The 19,372-nt window shown below is 38.9% G+C and overlaps 3 protein-coding genes across 3 annotated transcripts in view; 1 reads left to right on the top strand and 2 right to left on the bottom strand.

Moving 5' to 3' along the window:
- Window positions 1-2,936, bottom strand: part of gpr176 (G protein-coupled receptor 176) — a 48,436-nt gene extending 45,500 nt beyond the window's left edge. The window contains exon 1 of the mRNA XM_033991443.2: window positions 2,684-2,936. Coding sequence (XP_033847334.1) covers window positions 2,684-2,936 — 253 coding nt within the window. The remainder of the gene's footprint in view (window positions 1-2,683) is intronic.
- Window positions 2,937-6,162: 3,226 nt separating this feature from the next.
- acot20 (acyl-CoA thioesterase 20) lies at window positions 6,163-15,787 on the bottom strand. The gene is made up of 5 exons (XM_033990987.2): window positions 15,651-15,787; window positions 15,466-15,557; window positions 14,349-14,857; window positions 12,820-13,022; window positions 6,163-9,405 (listed from the first exon to the last, which is right to left on the bottom strand). Exons 3-5 carry the CDS (start codon window positions 14,806-14,808, stop codon window positions 8,803-8,805), a joined length of 1,266 nt encoding a protein of 421 aa, XP_033846878.1. The 5' UTR covers window positions 14,809-14,857; window positions 15,466-15,557; window positions 15,651-15,787; the 3' UTR covers window positions 6,163-8,802.
- Window positions 15,788-18,027: 2,240 nt separating this feature from the next.
- susd6 (sushi domain containing 6) overlaps window positions 18,028-19,372 on the top strand; it is a 45,451-nt gene continuing 44,106 nt past the window's right edge. The window contains exon 1 of the mRNA XM_033990443.2: window positions 18,028-18,254. The gene's annotated coding sequence lies outside the window, so the exon portion shown is untranslated. The remainder of the gene's footprint in view (window positions 18,255-19,372) is intronic.

The raw sequence follows: 19,372 nt of genomic DNA on the forward strand, positions 1-19,372 counted from the left end.
TTTTTTGGGGGAAAAAAAAAAGAGTATTATGATTAGATTTGAGAGCAAGTATCTGCACTTTCTACTCCACTATATTTTTGAACTGGACTGAAAAGAAAAATTGTACTATTGTTGTTTGAGATCTGCTGAGGGGCTGAGGGTGAGGGCTTATTTTTAACATCTTCATAATTTGAGCAAACTAAAATATACTAAGAAAAACAGGTACAAAAAAATATCGATTTAATTGTTTCTATTGAACAAAATTCAGCACAAATCTTTATCAAAATCATTACATTTGAAGCCCTAAAATACCTCAAAATCTGTGCGAAATACTTTAACTTTTCACTCTTAACGTACATTTTTTAACAGGTACTTTAATACTTTTACTTAAGTAGAATTTTTCATGTGATACTTTCACTTCTTCCTAGGTCTGTCACAATAACATTGTATTTGATGTGTTACTCAAGTCAATATAGACGATAAACGATAATATTAAAACAGACAACAATATAAAAAACAGAATTATCCCCCAAAAAGTATTCTAAATGTACTATCTGGTTAAATATTGTTGAGCTGTACAAATGAATAACAGAACACAGCACTTAAGTCATTTGTTTGTGTAATTTTAGTTCAAAATTCAATATAAAACCTCAAAATCTGTGCAAAATATTTTTACTTTTACTCTTAAGTACATTTTTAGGTACATATACATACATAAGTAGATTTTTTCATGTGATACTTTTATTTCACATGTATTTTATGCTCTGGTATGTGTACTTTTACTTAAGTAACCAAATCGAGGACTTCTTCCACCACTTTTACTTGTATAAACTGTCAGAATGATGTAAGGTTAAAGCCGTGGTTCGGTCAATGTTTATGAAACTGAGAACAGAAGATGTGAAACTTAACTCCATTTGTTACGTTTTTGATGAGACACAATTTTATTACATGGGAGTAAACTGATAAAACGATAAGGGACCAGAAATGAATCAATTATTGCCACATTTAAGCTGGTGGGTGCTCAAATCCGCAGGCTCTGCAGCTGTTCCGAGCTAAAGGATTATGCCAATGCTTTTGTACAAATGCCAAAACTCAAAGATTAGTCTCTTTAAAGTCATTTTACATAAATTCACCCAGTCCATTCTGCTCTACACAATCCCGTTTACGAAAAAAGCTGAAGGAGGCACAGCTTTTCAAAGGATAGGCCTACATTATTTCTACATGTGAAACACCGACGCAAAGGTGTATCGTTTTTATTTTATTTCAATTAGTTTAATGTTGGTTGATAAGATTATTTGGAGAGTAGCCCGCAATGGAGATTGTGCACGGGGCAGGCTACAAAGACATAGGCCTACCAAACATGTAATAACGCATCATTACATCATTTTTACATGATTTCTGTATGTTTCTTAAATAAAACATTAAAAAAACATATAGGAATTTCCAATAAAGCCACCTGTAATGTAGCTGAGGTCAAGGTATTTATACATTTACATTATTGTGAAGTAGAAGTTTTGGTTGTTTGCTGTAGTTTTTACAGTCTTTGTAGTATAAAGGCAGGGAAAATTCATCGACTAAGCCTACATAACACATGTAGCCTATGTTTCAGTTCAGAACATGATTTTATGCAAGGTTTAAAGGTGAACAATGCAACTTTAACCCCTGCTTGTCCCCATGGAGATGCTATTATTTTGCACGGAATGTTAAACAATACAGTATTAAACGCATCTACCCCTATAAAGACAAGCAGGTGATGTCACAGGGTTAAGTTACAGGTCACATCTGTGGAGAGGCAAGCCCACTCACACACTCACAGTACGCATTTCACCTGTAATTCAAGATTCAATTTATTTTAGACAGTGTTTTGCAGACGTCAGCATAAAAGCCAAATGAAAGAATACATCTCTGACATGTTAGTGCCATATGAACCATCTCACGCTCTGAGGACTTCAGGGACCAGTCTCCTGCTGGTGCCCAGAGTCAGGACTAAACCTGGAGAATCAATGTTTCAGTTTTCTGCAGTTAAATCTGGAACAGTCTGAAGATGTGAGACAGACCACTATTTTGACAATGTTTAAATCCAGGCTCAAAACGGTTCTGTTTAGCTGTGCATACGACTGAAAGGTTTTTATTCTGCACTTTTCTCCTTTAATGTTAATTTTACCATTATTATTTGTGATTACTTATGTTTTAATATGTTGTATTGTGACAATTTTAATGTCTTTGTTATTCTGTAAAGCACTTTGAATTACCTTGTGTACGAATTACATGCAAGATAGATATGTTTAATGCCATACTGTGGAACATTTCGTGCAAAAGTAACACATTTTCTTGGAGTCAAGCAGGTGGCCTACTTGAGCCTCTTTTTGTGCAGGACTATAATGCAAATGTAGCCTACTGCAGATCAGTTGCTCTTATCTTGAATTAAAAATGTTGAAGTGGATTTATTACTGTTAAATAAAATAAACAAAAAAAAGTCTACATTGTTAATTCCAGTCAGTGTAACCAATGCATACCAGTTTTGCAGGGTAAATTAACCTATATGTGCCATTTGTGCTGTTTCAAAGTGACTCGCCCAAATCTTAACATTGATTTTTGCGCGTGCCACTTATCAATTTGAATGACCTAATTACACCCCGTTATCCGTCCGCTCCCACACCTCCTGGGACTACATTTCACTCCCATCTTTCCCCCCGTTACTTACCGAGCAGCGAACCGACCAGAATGAGCACCTGCACCGCCGTCGTGAAGTCCCTGTAGGCTTGCACGGATGCGGCGAGCCCCGGTTGTTCTCCTCCTCCTCCTCCTCCTCCACTCCCCACCGGTCCCGGGCTACGGCTCACAAACCCGTCCGCCTGGGTAACGGTCGTGGACGGGGAGCTCGACGCATTGAGCAGCTCCAACCACAGGTGCTGCGGAGCGGACGTCCATTTCGCTTCACGGCTCCCACTGTCCATGTTGCACCGAATGAATCACGCGTAACGAGCAGCAACGGAAGGCATTTTACCGTTTACGAGCAGCGTGATGATGGTTAGTGACAAAAAAAAAGGTGAGTTCAGGTGACAGGGTGATAAGAGAGACATCCATGGGAGAAAATGGTGACATCCGCGCGTGTGCATGTCGCTTTTTTTTGGAAAGGCGGGAAAGGCGCAGTCCGGTGTTACCCTCTTGTCAGTCGTGCATCGTGTTCACGGGTTGTTTTTTTTTGCCGGTGATGAGTGTTCAAATGGGGAGTTTATTCCATCTACAGCGGGAGGCGCGAGACTGGAGCGCGTGAGGGAGGGAGTGAGGGGAGCGCGTGAGGGAGAGGGTGAGGGAGGGGCTGAGCACGCGGAAGCCCCTCCTCCGACTTGTACTCAGACAGAGGACAAGTGGCCAGTCTGTGTTTTGAAAGATGAAATTACCTCTACGTTTCTTGGCCAGATGGTTAATTATAGATTAAATGGTCTAAATGAGGTTAGAATTGAGGAATAAGTGAGTAGGCTAAAGGTCAACACAAAATATTAGGCCTAAATCTATTTTCCAATGGCTGAAAGAAAAGGAGCTGTGGGAATAGTGGCTCCTTTGTGGGATTTGAATGTTTGGGACTGGCTCTTTTACTCTGTATTTATATGACAGAAGACAAAGTGGAAACTCATTTTCACTACAAACTAATCACAGCAAGAAACGACCAAGGCAAATATTTGACAAAAAAAATTCCAACTGAGAGTGTTTAAATTATGAAAATGTAAATAAATCCTTACACAAAGCTCTTACTCGTGTTGCCCGCTCTGCTTCTTTGCTGATTCTTCTGTTCGGTTCAGTGTTAAGTAGTATAAAAATGCATACAAATTCGAAGGAAAAAAGATTTGTTTTTGTTTTTTAATTTTTTTTATTAGATATGGTTCCAACTGTTCTTGTTGAGGAACCATTCAAATGAGCCGACTCCTTCGTGAATGTCACATCACCAAGTAGAAGTGAATCAGAATTCAAACAGCTACAACTACTGCATTTGTTATTTTTAATGAGAGATGTTGGTTTCCGTTCTGTTGCTTGAATTGCAAAATTCTGAGTCTAAAGCAGAGTCTAACGCAGTGTCTAAATCAGAGTCTAAATCAGATTTTAAAGCAGTGTCTAAAGCTGAGTCTAAAGCAAAGTCTAAAGCAGATTTTAAAGCAGAGTCTAAAGCAGTGAGATTGCACCAGTATTTTATAACCCTCCTAAAGTGGGGGTTACACATTCCTGTATGAAAGGAAGCTACAGATAAGAAATGTGGCCTTAACCAAAATAACTATAATGTAGCTGCTTTTCTGTGATGTATGGTCACTGCTGCAAGGGAAACAGAATGTTTTGCACCTTTGTAAGAAAGTAAGAAATGTATTTGTATATTGTCCTCAGAGAAAATTTTATCACATGGGAGTAAACTGATAAAACGATAAGATGAATCAATTATAGCCACATTTTATGCTAGTGTGTGCTCAAATCCACAGTCAGTGCAGGCGTCCCAATCAGCCTAAGGATTATGCCAGTGCTTCTGTAAAGATGCTAAAACTCAAAGTCTTTTCACATAAATTCACTCAGTCCATTGCTCAACACAATACTGGTTACTTAATAGTTAAAGAAAATATGGATCAAAACAGGAAAATCCAAGATAAACCCAAAACTAAACTAGTGCTGGTGGTGATCGAAGGGGCCAGTGGCGCAGATTGGCAGCCATGTTTCCATCAGCTGTGGCTACAGTAGTTTATACCACCGCAGAGTTTGGAGTGAATGGAGAATGCAATGAAAGCACTTTGAGTATTTTGAATGGAACTATATAAATCCAAGGCATTACTAAAATAAGAGGCAAACCAGGTTAAACCAGGATTATTCTCAGCCTAAACTGGATCAACAACAATTGCAGTTCCTCTGTTGCATTTGCATGGACAGTTTCCTCTGGTCATTTTGGTTTCCCTCATTAACCTAAAACATGCAGTGTTCTTCTGCTAAAGGAGGATCAGCTCAGTATCAGGAGAGGAGTCTTCACGTGCCACATCACAGCTACACATTTATCCTGACGGCCCATGGGCTCTGTTTGAATTGGTTAAATGCAGACGATTAAGACTAGGACTAACCAATAACTTATAGATACACTAACTTTACTGGGGGACAGTCTGGCACCTTATTGGTTTTGGCTGGAATATTCCACAATATGGCATAAAACATATCCATCTCCATGTAGACAAGCATTTTACCCCCACATTATTTTAACAATGAAAACACCCTTAATTGAATAAAGGCAAGAAAGATACATTTAAGACCATCCAGGCAAAGCGACGTCTCCATTTGACAAACAGATAGAGGACCCTCTACCAAAAAAGTTACACAGTGAGAAAAGTAATTCTAACCCACGATTTAAATGGTCTATACTTCCATGTAAGCTAGGAGAGGGAGCCCTAGTGATCATTTTACACACTTTAATAGAGTGATGGAAACAAAATCCAAATATGCATTGGCTGTTTGCGTTGGCACTGCCCTACAGGTGCAGTGGTGCCCTGGTTCCTTGCCCGTGCTGTTCTTTCACACAGGGCAGTGAAATTCCTCTTTAGACAGTCAGAAGTATCAGAGTACATGCCACGCTCAAACTACACATTTACATCACTGTTGTCAAAACACTACACTATTGCACCACGTGACAATGTGTTCCTCACTGGGAATCATAATCCAGATTTAGACCTACAACTGCGCACCGTTTGGTCCTGTCCTGGTCTAGTCCGTTTTAATCCAAGTGAACTTTAGACCTGTCTTAATTTGTTCTTATTTAGACCAAATTTGGTTAATTATAATAATTGTAATGTATTATATATATATATATATATATATATATATATATATATATATATATATATATATATATATATATATATATATATATATAACATCTAGTATATTTTCTATAATTAAACCTATTAAAAATAATCTCTCAAATATGTGATAAATTGTCATTTCTGCCCTTTTGTGGTTAATTTTAGGGCCCATTCACATTTTGTGCAATACTTGAACACCAAAGAAGACATTTACAGGCACATTTTGGCACGTTCTGGATATATTGTTGAAATATCGTCAGAACAGAGTTATCGAGATGATACAAAAATATCACAACATTACTCTGTCAATATCGCCCATCCCTATTACTCCAATTTACAGAGTGCTTCAGTGGATGTTGAATGAATGAATACATTTTATTTTGGTTGTTTACATTTTTTTGAAAAAGACAAAACAAAAAACATTTCCTTCATTAATTACAACCAAAAAAGGATTGGGCTGAAGCCACATGCTTATGTAAGCCCATCCTAACGTTACATGTTATTCATTACATTGCCATATTAAACTCTGATTACATTCAAGCAGTTTGGATAAATGATCGACAAAATGATTTGGGCACATTTGCAAACATTTAATGTTCATGATGTTTAATGAATTGAAATGCAGTAGAGCTCAGTAGCCACCAGATGTCAATATTGCACTGATGTATTTATGTTTTTTTAAAGAATAGTTCTTTCACAGTAGTAACAATGTTCCAAAAAGGTACAATGCCTCTCAAAGCCTTAAAATTCAGTCACAACCCACTTCTTACTCAGAGGCGGTAAGCTATTTTTGTAGCCACAGCTGCCCTGAGTAGACTGATGGCAGTGAGGCTGCCAACCACCACCACTATCCCCTCACTCACCATATTTACACAGGGGCAAAGTGGCACACTGTAAGATTCATTTTGCTTTTCTTTTTTATTTTAATTCAATTTGCTTTTTAAAAAAAAGTATGACATACTATTTCCCACAAAAACACCACATTAATAACAAACAGTAGCCTTAGTGTCACATGTCATGAAGCCCTGTATTTAATCATATCTCTCCACATTAACTTTACTGACTTCACTCCCCAAACCCTCCCTCGTGTGAATAACTGACTACAGTGGTCCCTCGTTTATCGCAGGGGTTACTTCTAAAAAATAACCTGCAAAAGGTAAAATCTGCAAAGTAGTCAGTTTTATTTTTTACAATTATTATATATGTTTTAAGGCATTAACATTTTGTCACATTTCTCTCTTGTTTAAACACTCTCAAAGTTCAAACTTTTGTAGATAAAAAAAAAATAAGTACAGCATTAAAGAATGAAACCAAAGGTCAAGACCTGTTTTCAGGCCCAAACATTTGTTTGAGAAATAAAAATATAAACGTTTTCCTATAGTTTAAATAAAAATGATAGGAATCAAACATTTACGTAAATTTGGCTGAACACATTCTGTGAAGACAGCACGAAGGAGATTGATTGATAACACTGGTCAACACTAAATTTATTTAGTGTTTATAAGATTTTTTTTGCTGATTTAGGGTAATTTTGCTGTGTGGAATCCAAAAATCACATTGGTTTTGCTCAATCAGGTCAACGTTCTGAACTAAGCTACATATTTGTTTTTGGATGATTTTGTTTACATGTATGAGTATTTTCACGTCATATGATGCAAAATTCTGTTAGATTTCTCGCTATAAACAAATTCTGAAGATTTTGCATGTGCCAACTTATGACTAATTGTTTTGTTTTTTTGTATATTACAAGTGAATGAAATGGCTTCGACTAGAAGATCTTGCAAAAATAAGCCTGACATATTCTGCTATATCTGCCATCAAGTCACAAGTTTCATAAAGCGTGCTTACCATGCTTATTTTGGGATTAAACTTGGTGACCAAGATAAAGTTTGGGCGCCACACATGGTATGCAAGTCATGCACCGAGTGTCTGCATCAGTGGACTAAAGGCAAGAAGAGTTGTCTGAAGTTTGGAATTCCCATGGTTTGGAGAGAGCCGACAAACCATGTCACTGACTGCTACTTCTGTACTATTGATGTGACTGGGATCAACAGAAAGAACCGTAGCAGCCTCAAGTATCCTGATCTTGAATCAGCACGTCGTCCTGTAGCTCACTGTGATGAAATTCCAGTACCTGTCTTTGTAGAAGTTCCTGACATCAGTGACAAAGATTCCTCCAGTGTGGTTTTAATGATGATGCTCCACATCCTTTTTCCCAAAAGGAGCTAAATGTTCAGGTTTCCTGAGAATCTGGGATCACTGAGTGATGAGCAGGTGGAGAGATTCCATCAGGACATAAAAGAGATGGAGACCAGGTATCAGGGACGCTGGGATGCAGTCATGATGGCTGATTACTGTTGGACTCTGAAGAGAGACATCCCTGCTGCTGAGCATTCAAGGGGTTCATAGAAACAGAAGTTCATGTCCTGAATTTTGCACAATGATAACGTAACGTTCCAATTTACATGTACTTACCTTTATCAATTAACATAACATAACATTTAATTAATACATTCTGTTAGAAAACTATTTTTTATCTCCTAAAACATTTTTTGGATGAGAAATATTAAAGAAAATCAATTGATAATGTCACAAAATTGTAATCACTTTAGACAGAAGAACGGAATTAGCATAAAAACCTGACCTGACTGAGAAAAATGGATATCATTTTTGGATTCAGCGGTGCTAAATGGTCCTAATTCAGTTGAAAAAACACAGACAACTTTCAAAAAAATTTTTTTGTAACCCAGTGTAATGGTCTCAATCAGGACACAGAACACAATGTACGTTCATACACTGTAAAAAAAAAACCAAAAACATGCAAAATTGCACTGAAAAAATCAGCGAAACAACAAGGCCGCGAAAGGTGAACCGTGTTATAGTGAGGGACCACTGTATACTGCAGTGCTGTTATTATCTCTTCACCAACATCCTTTATTACACATAAATATATCCCACAATCAAGTCTGAGGAGCCTCACGCCTCACCAGAAAGAGGCTCATTCATTCCCTGATTGATTCTGAGTGCTCTCAACCCCCAAGTGGCTTTTGAAGAAGCGCTGGACCCGCTCCCAAAGATCCATCTGGGCCTCCGCATTCGCTTTCGGCTCCCCTCCAAAGGCCACTGCCTTCCCCAAAGCCGCGTGCACTGAAGACGGGCAGAACGGCATGTGGGGTACCTCTATAAAATGTCCTGCTTTGGGATATAACACCAACGAATATGAATGTTTGTTATGTCTTTTCAAAATGGACACTGCTTGTTTGGCAAAGAAGACACTGGTCCAGTTGTAGTCTTCTTCGGAGGCAACGAACAGGAATTGACAGGTTGCACGTTCGATGGGGATGAGGGATGCTTTGTATTGCTCCGGATCGGGTACGGTGTCGTGGGTAATAAAAAGGCCGGACTTGGATATTCGGATGTTTTCTTTGATAAGGGGAATAGCAGGAATGACTATGTCTTTGTAACGCAGGGGGACGAGGGTGTTGGCGGTGCAGGCGTTGATGCAGACGGTTGCAGAGACATGGTCGAGGAAAGATGATATGGCCAGAGCATGACCGCCACTATGAGAGATGGAAATGATGCCGACACCTGGGCCTTTAACCTGCACAGATGACAAGATGAATGGGTTAAAAGTGCTGCACTGAAAATTTGTTTAGCCTTAGTACAGATATTGTAAAAGTACATATCTCTTGTGGTCAACTGTGTGCTGTTGGCATCCAATATGAAGCGAGGCCTGTCATGATTTTAAAGTGCAATATTGCCCTTATTCAGCCACTTTTGCTGTAAATGGCAAGGCAAGTGTGGCAAGTGTATTTGTATGGCACAATTCGTACACAAGGTAATTCAAAGTGCTTTACAGAATAAGAAAGACATTAAAATCACACAGATCAAAACATAAATAATCACAAATAATCATCATAAACTTACCATTAAAACAGAAGAGTGCAGAATAAACACCTTTCAGTCGTATGCACAGCTGAACCGTTTTGAGCCTGGATTTAAACATTGTCAAAGTAGACGCCTGTCTCACATCTTCAGGAAGACTGTTCCAGGTTTTAGCTGCATAAAACTGAAACGCTGATTCCCCGTGTTTAGTCCTGACTCTGGGCACCAGCAGGAGGCCGGTCCCTGAAGTCCTCAGAGTGTGAGATGGTTCATATGGCACTAACATGTCGGAGATGTACTTTGGACCTAGGCCATGGAGAGACTTATACACAAGCAGAGCTGCTTTAAAGTCTATTCTTTGAGCTTCAGGAGTCAGTGCAGAGACCTGAGCACAGGACTTATGTGCTCATACTTCCTGGTTCTAGTCAGGACCTGAGCAGCAGAGTTCTGGATGTACTGCAACTGTCTTAAGGCTCGTTTGGAGAGGACAGTGAGCAGGCTGTTACAGTAGACTAATCTACTGGAGACACATGCATGGATAAGTCTCTCTAAGTCTGGCTTTGACAGTATACCTTTGGGACAGGTACAATGCTATTCACATGTTGTCCCCTGTCCCACACCCCCTGTGGAATGTAACTCTTTCAGATACCCCAATGACAGCTGGACCCTCTCCTCCTCCCCGCCTGGCCCTCCTGGCCCTCCTCCACCCGCCTCCCTCTCATCCTCGCCTGGCCGATTTTTCTTGTTTTGTCAGATTTTTCCTGTTGTTTGATTTTCCTGTTTGTTCTTGTGTGTAGGCAGCACGGTGGCTGAGTGGCAACACTCATGCCTCACAGCAAGAAGGTTTGGTTCAATCCCGGGTCGCCCAGGCCTTTCTGTGTAGAGTTTTGCATGTTTCTCCCCGTGTCTGGATGGGTTTCCTCTGGGTACTCTGGGTTCCCCATCAACCAAAACATGAACACCCTTCGAGATAACTGTTGTTGTGATTTTGGGCGTTACAAAAATAAAATTAATTTAATTTAATTTTTGCAATGTTTTTAGGTGGTAAAAAGCTGCAGATGTTACTGATTTGATGTGGCTGTTAAAGTTCAAGTCTGAGTCCATTGTTACCCCTAGATTTCTAGCCTGATTTGAAGGTTTTAGAGAGAGAGACTGGAGGTGACTGCTGACACTTTCTCTATGTTTCTGTGGGCCAAAGATGATGACTTCAGTCTTGTCTGAGCAGAAGAAAGTTGTTTTGCATCCACACACTGATCTGTTGGATGCAGTGGCAGAGTGAATCCACTGGTCCATATTCACCTGCTGCTAGTGAGACATAGATCTGAGTGTCATCTGCATAGTTGTGGCAAGACACATTATTGCTGCGTATTAACTGGCCTAACGGCAGCATGTAGAGATTGAACAACAGGGGTCCCAGGATTGAACCCTGAGGCACCCCACAGGTCAGGGACATTTTATCTGATATACATTTTCCAATTTCAACAAAGTACTCCCTGTTTTCTAAATAGGACTTGAACCAGTTTAGTGCCGTACCAGAGATGCCCACCCAGTCCCCTAGTCTCTGTAAGAGGATCCCATGATCCACAGTGTCAAAGGAAACACTCAGATCTAACAGGATCAACACTGAGACTTTGCCTGCATCAGTGTTCAGGCGGATGTCATTTGTCACCTTGATAAGAGCAGTCTCAGTGCTGTGGTGGGATCTAAAACCTGATTGGAAGACATCAAAGGAGTTGTTCCTTTGGAGGAAGTTAATAAGCTGTTGGTAAACAACTTTTTCGAGGACTTTGCCTAAAAACGGGAGATTTGAGATCGGTCGATAATTGTTCAATATTGTGGCATCAAGACTGCTCTTCTTTAGGAGAGGCTTGATAACCGCAGTTTTCAAAGCGCTTGGGAATGTTCCAGATTGAAGTGACATATTAACTATGTGAGTGAGTGGTGATAGCAAACGGTTGAGCACAGACTTTAGAAATTTAGTAGGCAACACATCGAGGCAACATGTAGATGAACTCAGACTGGTGACAATGTCTTGGACAGTTTTGTCAGTTACAGGTGCAAAGTGAGTCAGCTCTAAGTGTCTAGGTGGGTGCAGGGTTGTTATTTGCGTTGTGGAATTTATGGCATTTTTAATGCCCTGAACCTTGTCATTAAAGAACAATGCAAACTCATTGCACTTAGATGTGGAAATTAGTTCTAACGGCAGTGGAGCTTGGGGGTTTGTTAATCTGCAACTAAAATGAGCTTTCTTTGTTGTGGCACTTACTGTTAAGAGGGAATCCTATGCATTGCAATGGAGGATTTGGGAAAAGTTTTGCCATTAAAATCTGAGATAAAATAGGTTCATTTGGGTAAAAGTAAACACTGCACCGATTCTCTGGAGGCTTTAAAACGGCTCTGTAAACCCTATACAACATATTTGTTGTCAAGATCGGCAGAATGAGGGATTAGACAGGCACTACTGAAACTAATTTATGCCACTGACACAATAACCCAAGAGCAGATTTAAACCACAAAAAATATTCTACATCTACAATATTGTTAAAACTACATGAACAAAACACGTTAGTACTTATTTTGCATCTGTTGAGTCACAGGTTATTTATTCAACCTTTTATAGCTCAGATCATATGGCTAAAAATAACCCAACATTTCCAAGTAGTGTGAGCAAAAAGTCCCCATGATAAATATTGACCCGCAAAATGTATTGTGTCATCTATCATGTTTTGAGCAATATATTCATATAGTAATTATTGTGACAAGCCTATATAAAGAATGTTTTGTTGACAGCAAACCAGAAAGTACTGCTGGTGCTCTGTTAGCATTCTAGTTGTTGTTGTTAGCAATACCACACACTCTGCTCTGGACTCTGAAAGCTCATAAATTGACAGTATCAAACTTTTTATTGTTTTAGCAAAATTGTAATATGTTATTAACTGTCATGTACTCTAAAGCATTCATGATAGATTTCTTTATCATGATTTGAACAAAGAAGGAATCGGGTAATTTAGCTTTATTCATATAACAGTTTAACTATGAATAATATAAGGATATAACTATGTAACAAATACAAGGATATGGATGTAACAGTCTGAAAACTACTAATTTTAACACAATTTGTTATACTAACCTCAGGGAGACTGAGCAGATACTTGATAGCTTCTTCGTAGTACTCCAGGTCAAAGTACTCAGGATTTTTGGGTAAATCCTCATAGCCATGATAGGCCAGAGCCATTACAACAAAGCCTTTACTGGCCAAAAGACTGGCTCTGAGTTCAGTCAGGCGTCCTCCCAGTGTGTACAAGTCCACTATCGCTGGAAATGGGCCTGGTCCTACAAAAATGTGAAAATGTATAGGTAAATATTATCTATACTACAACTCAAATCAAAACAACTGAAGGTCTGATGATATTATATGGTCCACAAACCCCAAAGCTCGATAAGACTCCTTCTTCAGCCTGAAGGCATCCCTCACTTAAGGGGTTCACCTACTGGCTTGGGGATTGCTGCCCCATATAAACAAGCACCACAGACCTTACAACCACAGCTACAAGCGGCATTGACAATAGAGGCAGAGAACATGGTCCACAAACACTCCATGTCGCCCGCCTCCCCGGGATCTGGGAGAAGCTTAAGGTCCCCCTCACAGAGGGCTCTGCCAGACGTTTCTAACAGACCCTCATGATACGCTTGGGTCTGCCAGGTCTGTCCGCCTTCTTTATAATGAAATGTTTCCTTATAGTGTACTGTGACATAAAGAGTGAGCACTAAATTAATTAGAGAATAGTTAAATATGATTCACAATTGGGTAGAATAAAGACCCACGTAAATTTGTTGTGATATGTTACGGTGACACATGGCAGCAAGTCAGGTTGTACAGTATGAGAATAAAGATGTGATAGAACTATGTTTCAAACAATATTATTACCATATAGTAATGTACTCTGAGTAAATAAAAACTAACATACTACATGTCTTAAATAACTGAGTCAAACTCTCAAAAACTATACTAAACCAAGTCCAAAACAAGACTTAAACATGCATTATGTCATTTGTTCTGGTGGAAGGTACTGTTTGTCTCCATGGAGATGTTATTTCTTCACCTGGAATGTTCAACAGTATTGTTGAACAGTATGGCCTAAAAATACACACTTTTCAAGGAGCTATAAATGAATAAATGTGGGATAGATACATTTCGAATAGTGCTGTGGATAATTCTAGGCAATGCAATGAAAAGGAATATTGCAAAATGCACCTTTAGGACAGGCAATCTTGACTAAAATTGGGCTTTTTACATTTTACTTACCGGTACATAGAACAGTAACTTCCTGTCAGATAGAGACCCTATCAGTTATTGAGTTAGCTAATATTAAAATATCACAATAGTTTTTGTAGCAAGTGAAACTGAATATAACATTATTAGCAGCAAGTGACTTAATATCTTTGAATGTGTGATGTTTCCGTAGACAGGAGTTGGTGAGATCCCTCCTTTATCCAGCAGTGATTGAGTTGAATCCAAAAACTTGTCATAAAAATATTACAGATTAAAGTATGAATATATTGCCACCGCTTATCTGGATAGTAAAATGAAACATTAACAACCTCTGGAACTTTTTGTATCACGTTTTTGTAGATAATTTGTAGAAACATAATACCTACCTGGCGGCACAAACAGCACTCCTCTCAACCTGCCCTCCTTCAGTGGGATCCTCTTCATCCCCTCCACCATAAACTCCCTGTAGTTGATCTCAGATGCCAGCACTTCTCCACCATTCCCCCCATCCATAGCCGAAATCTCCACTTGCATCGGAGTCAATACGGTCTTCTTCAGCAGTTTATGGTGAGGCGTCTCTGGTAACATGGACCAAAACAGTCCCATAGGCTCCACTCCGGTGTAACTACCACCTAGAGAGGCCGCCCGGGACACGTCCACACACCCCCGTTCATCTGCTCGGTACTGCGCCGTGGCTTTGAAAATGATGCCCCTGTCATCCACTACTTCGGAGCGTAGTATGAGAGGTTTGTGTGGAGAAAGGCCCTCAACTTTGACGTGCACCGTTTTGTCAAAAAGGCAACGGACGGCGGGGAGGATTCTCAAGCGCACCTGGGAGGATGCCATTAGGACCAGAGTTTAAAGTCTCAAATGTTAAGATTATTGTGGTCTTGATCTGCAATGAAAAGATAAGAATTGTGCCTTAAGATAAGAATCCATGTCAATTTCAATAGTATTATTAAGCATTATTTATATTAGGGTTGTCAAAAGTATAGAAAATCAGATTCTAATCAATACTAAGACTTGTATTGAAACTAGATACTCATTTGAGCAGGAGTCGATACTAAAAAGTCTCATTCACTGACAGAATCATTATTTCCTTATTTTATCAGTTTATTCTTCTGTATACTTGAAGCACCTTGTGAGTAGACCTCTGTGAAAGTCACTCTTTCACACGTTACTTACACTGTAACTTGGGGAGAAAAAAATATTCAAACCACAAGTTGCAAATGTTTGAGTCCACAAACTTGTCAAAATAATATTGATTTGAACACAATCTAATAATACACCATGATAATAATTTTAACAAGTTTCATTCCATTTCATCAAAATCAAGAGTAGTGTAAACAAAACGTGTGTTTACATCCACATTTCCATTCCAGTCTTGATAGATCCTCCCAAAACACTTGACAGTAAACCTTTGGACCCATATAAACATATTAGGCCTGGTTTTGTTAAATCTATACAGAGTTGTGATGTGTGCATGGTGTAGTGTTTACTCGCCTGTATTTGTCCTGGTGCACAGGCTCTTCTCTGGTGCAGGGCTGTTTCTGAAACACCACAGGACGAGGGGAAAGGGCAAACAAGGTGAAGCTCTGCAAAAGTGGAACAAAAAGTTAGAAAGCAAACATGAATGCAACGGTCCAGTTATACAGAGTTATTAAGATAACTATAACATAAATACTTACTTTTTATCGGTGAAATTACGTGAATTCTAACAATTGGGTCCTTGACGCAGTAAGAGACGATACTGAAAAAACAGTGTTTACGGTCATTCTGAGGCTCGCATGAGGCTTGTTTCGTTTGTGTCGCTTCTTCTCGGGTCTTAAACTCAGTGCAGTGTGATGTGCGCCCTCTGCTGGAGAGCTGCAGGCTCATGGAGCGTGTGTGCATTTTATGTGTAGGCCTCCTCTATTTGATAAAACGCTCTAGAGCTGAATAAATATAAACACGAAACACAGGCATAAATTTCACTTACCAAAAAAATTATAAAAGGAAAAGTTGACAAAATGTGTGAAACTCATGAGTAGTGTATTACAGAGGCGACAGTGTACCACTAGGTGTCACTATTGATCAAGTATTTATACAGTCTATGACTAAAACTGACTGTGAAAATACTTTCATCTCATTTTTCATACGTTGGCTTCACACGTACTACTACAGTTTACATACTGCAGTTTACTTAGTTGTTAGAATTATTCTGCAAATCTGCCAATATTTTAAACACTCTGCAGGCCCAATTTATTATTGACTGAACAGAAATCTAAAATACAAAACAATTGAAAAATACAAAAGTCTACATAGGGCTAACGCAATGAGTATAGCCCAAAATTGTTATTCCATGAGTAAGAGAAAAAAAAATAGACCTATTTATTAATTGATGAATTGATTAATTAGGCCTTTTTCAAGGCTTATCTGACACATTAATAATTAAGAGTTTAGTGTTATCAGATGAGGCCACAAGGGACCAAAAATTAAAGAGCCCTCATTAGCAATTAGACAATCAAATAATAGAATTTAGACAGAATTAAAATGTTACATTCTTGCTGGAGCTGATAATCAATTAAAAACAGTCAACCAAGTCACTGATTTGATGGACTTTTTATGAGAGAAACATGATGTAAACACATCATTCATTAACTAGAATTGAGCAGTCACAACATTATCTGTACAGCTCTACTACATCTACTATAGGTTATTACGGTTATCATATTAGTTTGACAATAGGTTTATAGGCTTATAGCAAAGCACTGTTTTAGGTCATGAATGTCCTTTAAATGATAAACTCATTTCTAAAATGATGCACACATTAATGCTAAATGCAGATTATATAAAACCTATGAGTCTGATATTGTTTATTCTAGACTGCAGGGACCAGTATGCATTTCATGACCTAATTAAATTGATGCACATTTGCAATGGTGCAGCTTTGTCAAAGTTTCACAGTTGTGGTTTAGTAGCTGTAGGATCACAAACCTCAGTCAGTCTAGACCTTTCCATCAGGTGAAAGTCCAAATGTCACCCACTCAATAATCTATCAGACTGCAGGAGGCCTAACCAAAAATGCACTGTTCTATTGCTGAGAGAATTGTTTTTGTTTTTCATAATTGATGAACATTTCAAAGAGGTAGGTCTACAGGATGTACCAGAACCTCTACAGGATGTTTCAGAACTTGTGATAGGTGTGAACAGTTGTTGACAAGACCCAAGGCAGTGTTACTTGTATTAGGTCTATAGATACATAATGTTGACTCTGTATTCTCTTAATAGCCGTGACAATGTATGTCATGGATTCATTTATATATCTATTACTGAAAACATATCTGGGAATACAGCCTAATGCAAATATTTTTGGCAGAGGTGGGTATTTTCTCTGTTGCATTTTCTCAGTTTCACTTATTTGAGTAACTTTTAAAGAAATTTGACTTTTTTTTGGTACTTTTCTAGCAGTATACCTTTACTTCTCCTTGATTTGTATTGTAAGTAAGTTAAGTAAGTTAAGTAAAAGTACTCTTACTTAAGAAAAGGTTTTGGTTCCTCTTCCCACTGTGCATAAGTCTACAAGTGACAAAAGCTTTATTTTGACAATATGAAACAATTTGAACATTTGTGTTTCTTGCACTGCTGATACAACTTAGTTTTTTTTCTTTTTTTGTAGTTTCTCCTTTGAAAGGTGCAGATTATTTAGATATTATTAATATTTTATCCTTCAAATTACATCAATTTAAAATTATACATCAGATTTTACTCTTTAAGTTACTTTTATTTGAATTTCTCAAATACTATTTCACTCTTACTTGAGTAATATCTTGTACAATACTTTGTACTTCTACTTCATTATTATTATTCTAAAGTAACGTTACTCTTACTTGAGTAAAATTTCTGGCTACTCTCCCTACCTCTGCTTGCCTAATGCAAATATTGCGATATTTATCGTTTGTCCTGGTCTGTCCCGTTTACTTTCACTTTAAATAGGCCTGGCAATTTAGTACCCGCCCCTTTACGTAGTCACCATGGAGACGACGCAGCGCAGGAGCTCACACTCACGCATGCGTAGACGCACACACAGGCAGCCGCTGGTGAGCGCTAGAGTGTACGCTCCGCTCACAGCAAGAACACCGTCAAACTGAGAGGACGGACGGCCACCACGGATCTCTCCCTCGGACAAAAACACAACAAAACGCGCCGATTACCCTCCGACATTTCGCTCTTGTGGGACTTTTACAACAACATTAATGCCTCGAAAGTGAACCGGGCAAGAGGAGGGCTCGTTGCTGTTAACCTTCCCGTCGGTGAGTGCTTTTTTCCGCAAGCTAAGCACCACAACAGCGGTAAAGCAATGGCCACTACCGTAAACGTCTTTTCTGTCCAACTAAACGGTTTTATTCACACATTTAAGCACTGAAACACGTGTCATTGGCGTACAGTATTTGCTAACACGTTCCCGTTAGCTGTAAGTTGTAAATAATTCAGAACGAACCGTGTATTTGTAAGATATCGTGGCGAAGCTTTGAGTATTGTCTTCCTTTGTAATAAACGTCGTATAATGTTTCGTACAGGTTTTGCTTTCTTTATTACACGTATAGTTACAAGCCAAACCCGTTTATATCAACAGTATATTTGAAGTTTTTGACCTTATGTGGCAATATGTTCAGAAGGATCACTTATCCAATGTTATGTTTGTGATTTGGTGGTTATTTCAGCGTTTTAACATCAGATCTGTTTGTTAATGTGGACGTTTTCGCGTTGTGGATGTGGTGCAAACGTGTAATCTTGACTTTTTTGTAAAGGTAAGTAACTGGATAGCCTTTGTTGGTTTGGTTTGGTCTTTGTTTGCATGTGTGTAGGCAAGAGACAGCCCACCACACTCTTTGTTTAAATAGCTCTTGGTACAGTTGCACGTGTCGATGCGTGTGACTATGCCGTTTTAGATTCTGCTGGGATGGCATGTGTAAAGTTAGATTTTGAAAGCATCAAGACCTTCGTACATGAAGTTTTATCTGCCATGGTTGCCTGTCTACTTCCTTATTGTCTTTTCCAGTGAAGTTCCAGTGGATATCACGTTGTCCAAGCTGGCATTTGGCAGTCATCTCAAGCAACGGTGACTGGCTGGTAAAGGCGACACAAAAGGACATGGCACAGCAAGTGAAGGAGCTTATCATGAGTTCAAACAAATGTCAGGCGTGAATTGGAGAAAATCAAAAGGTTAAGAAGACAGATTTCCCAGGATCAAGTGTATTCTTGTGGGCAGATGTTGTCAAATCGAGTTTGTTCCCCATGTTGTTTACATTCTGCTTAATTCCATATGGTGATGTCAAAGGGCACTGTAAACTACACCAGCCAGAAGTTTTCAGGTTTTTTCTTGAAATACACATAAAAAGTAGTCTTAACATGTTGCTTTCACACGCTG

Source organism: Periophthalmus magnuspinnatus, chromosome 24 (assembly GCF_009829125.3).
Source record: "Periophthalmus magnuspinnatus isolate fPerMag1 chromosome 24, fPerMag1.2.pri, whole genome shotgun sequence".
NCBI classification, from domain to species: domain Eukaryota; kingdom Metazoa; phylum Chordata; class Actinopteri; order Gobiiformes; family Gobiidae; genus Periophthalmus; species Periophthalmus magnuspinnatus.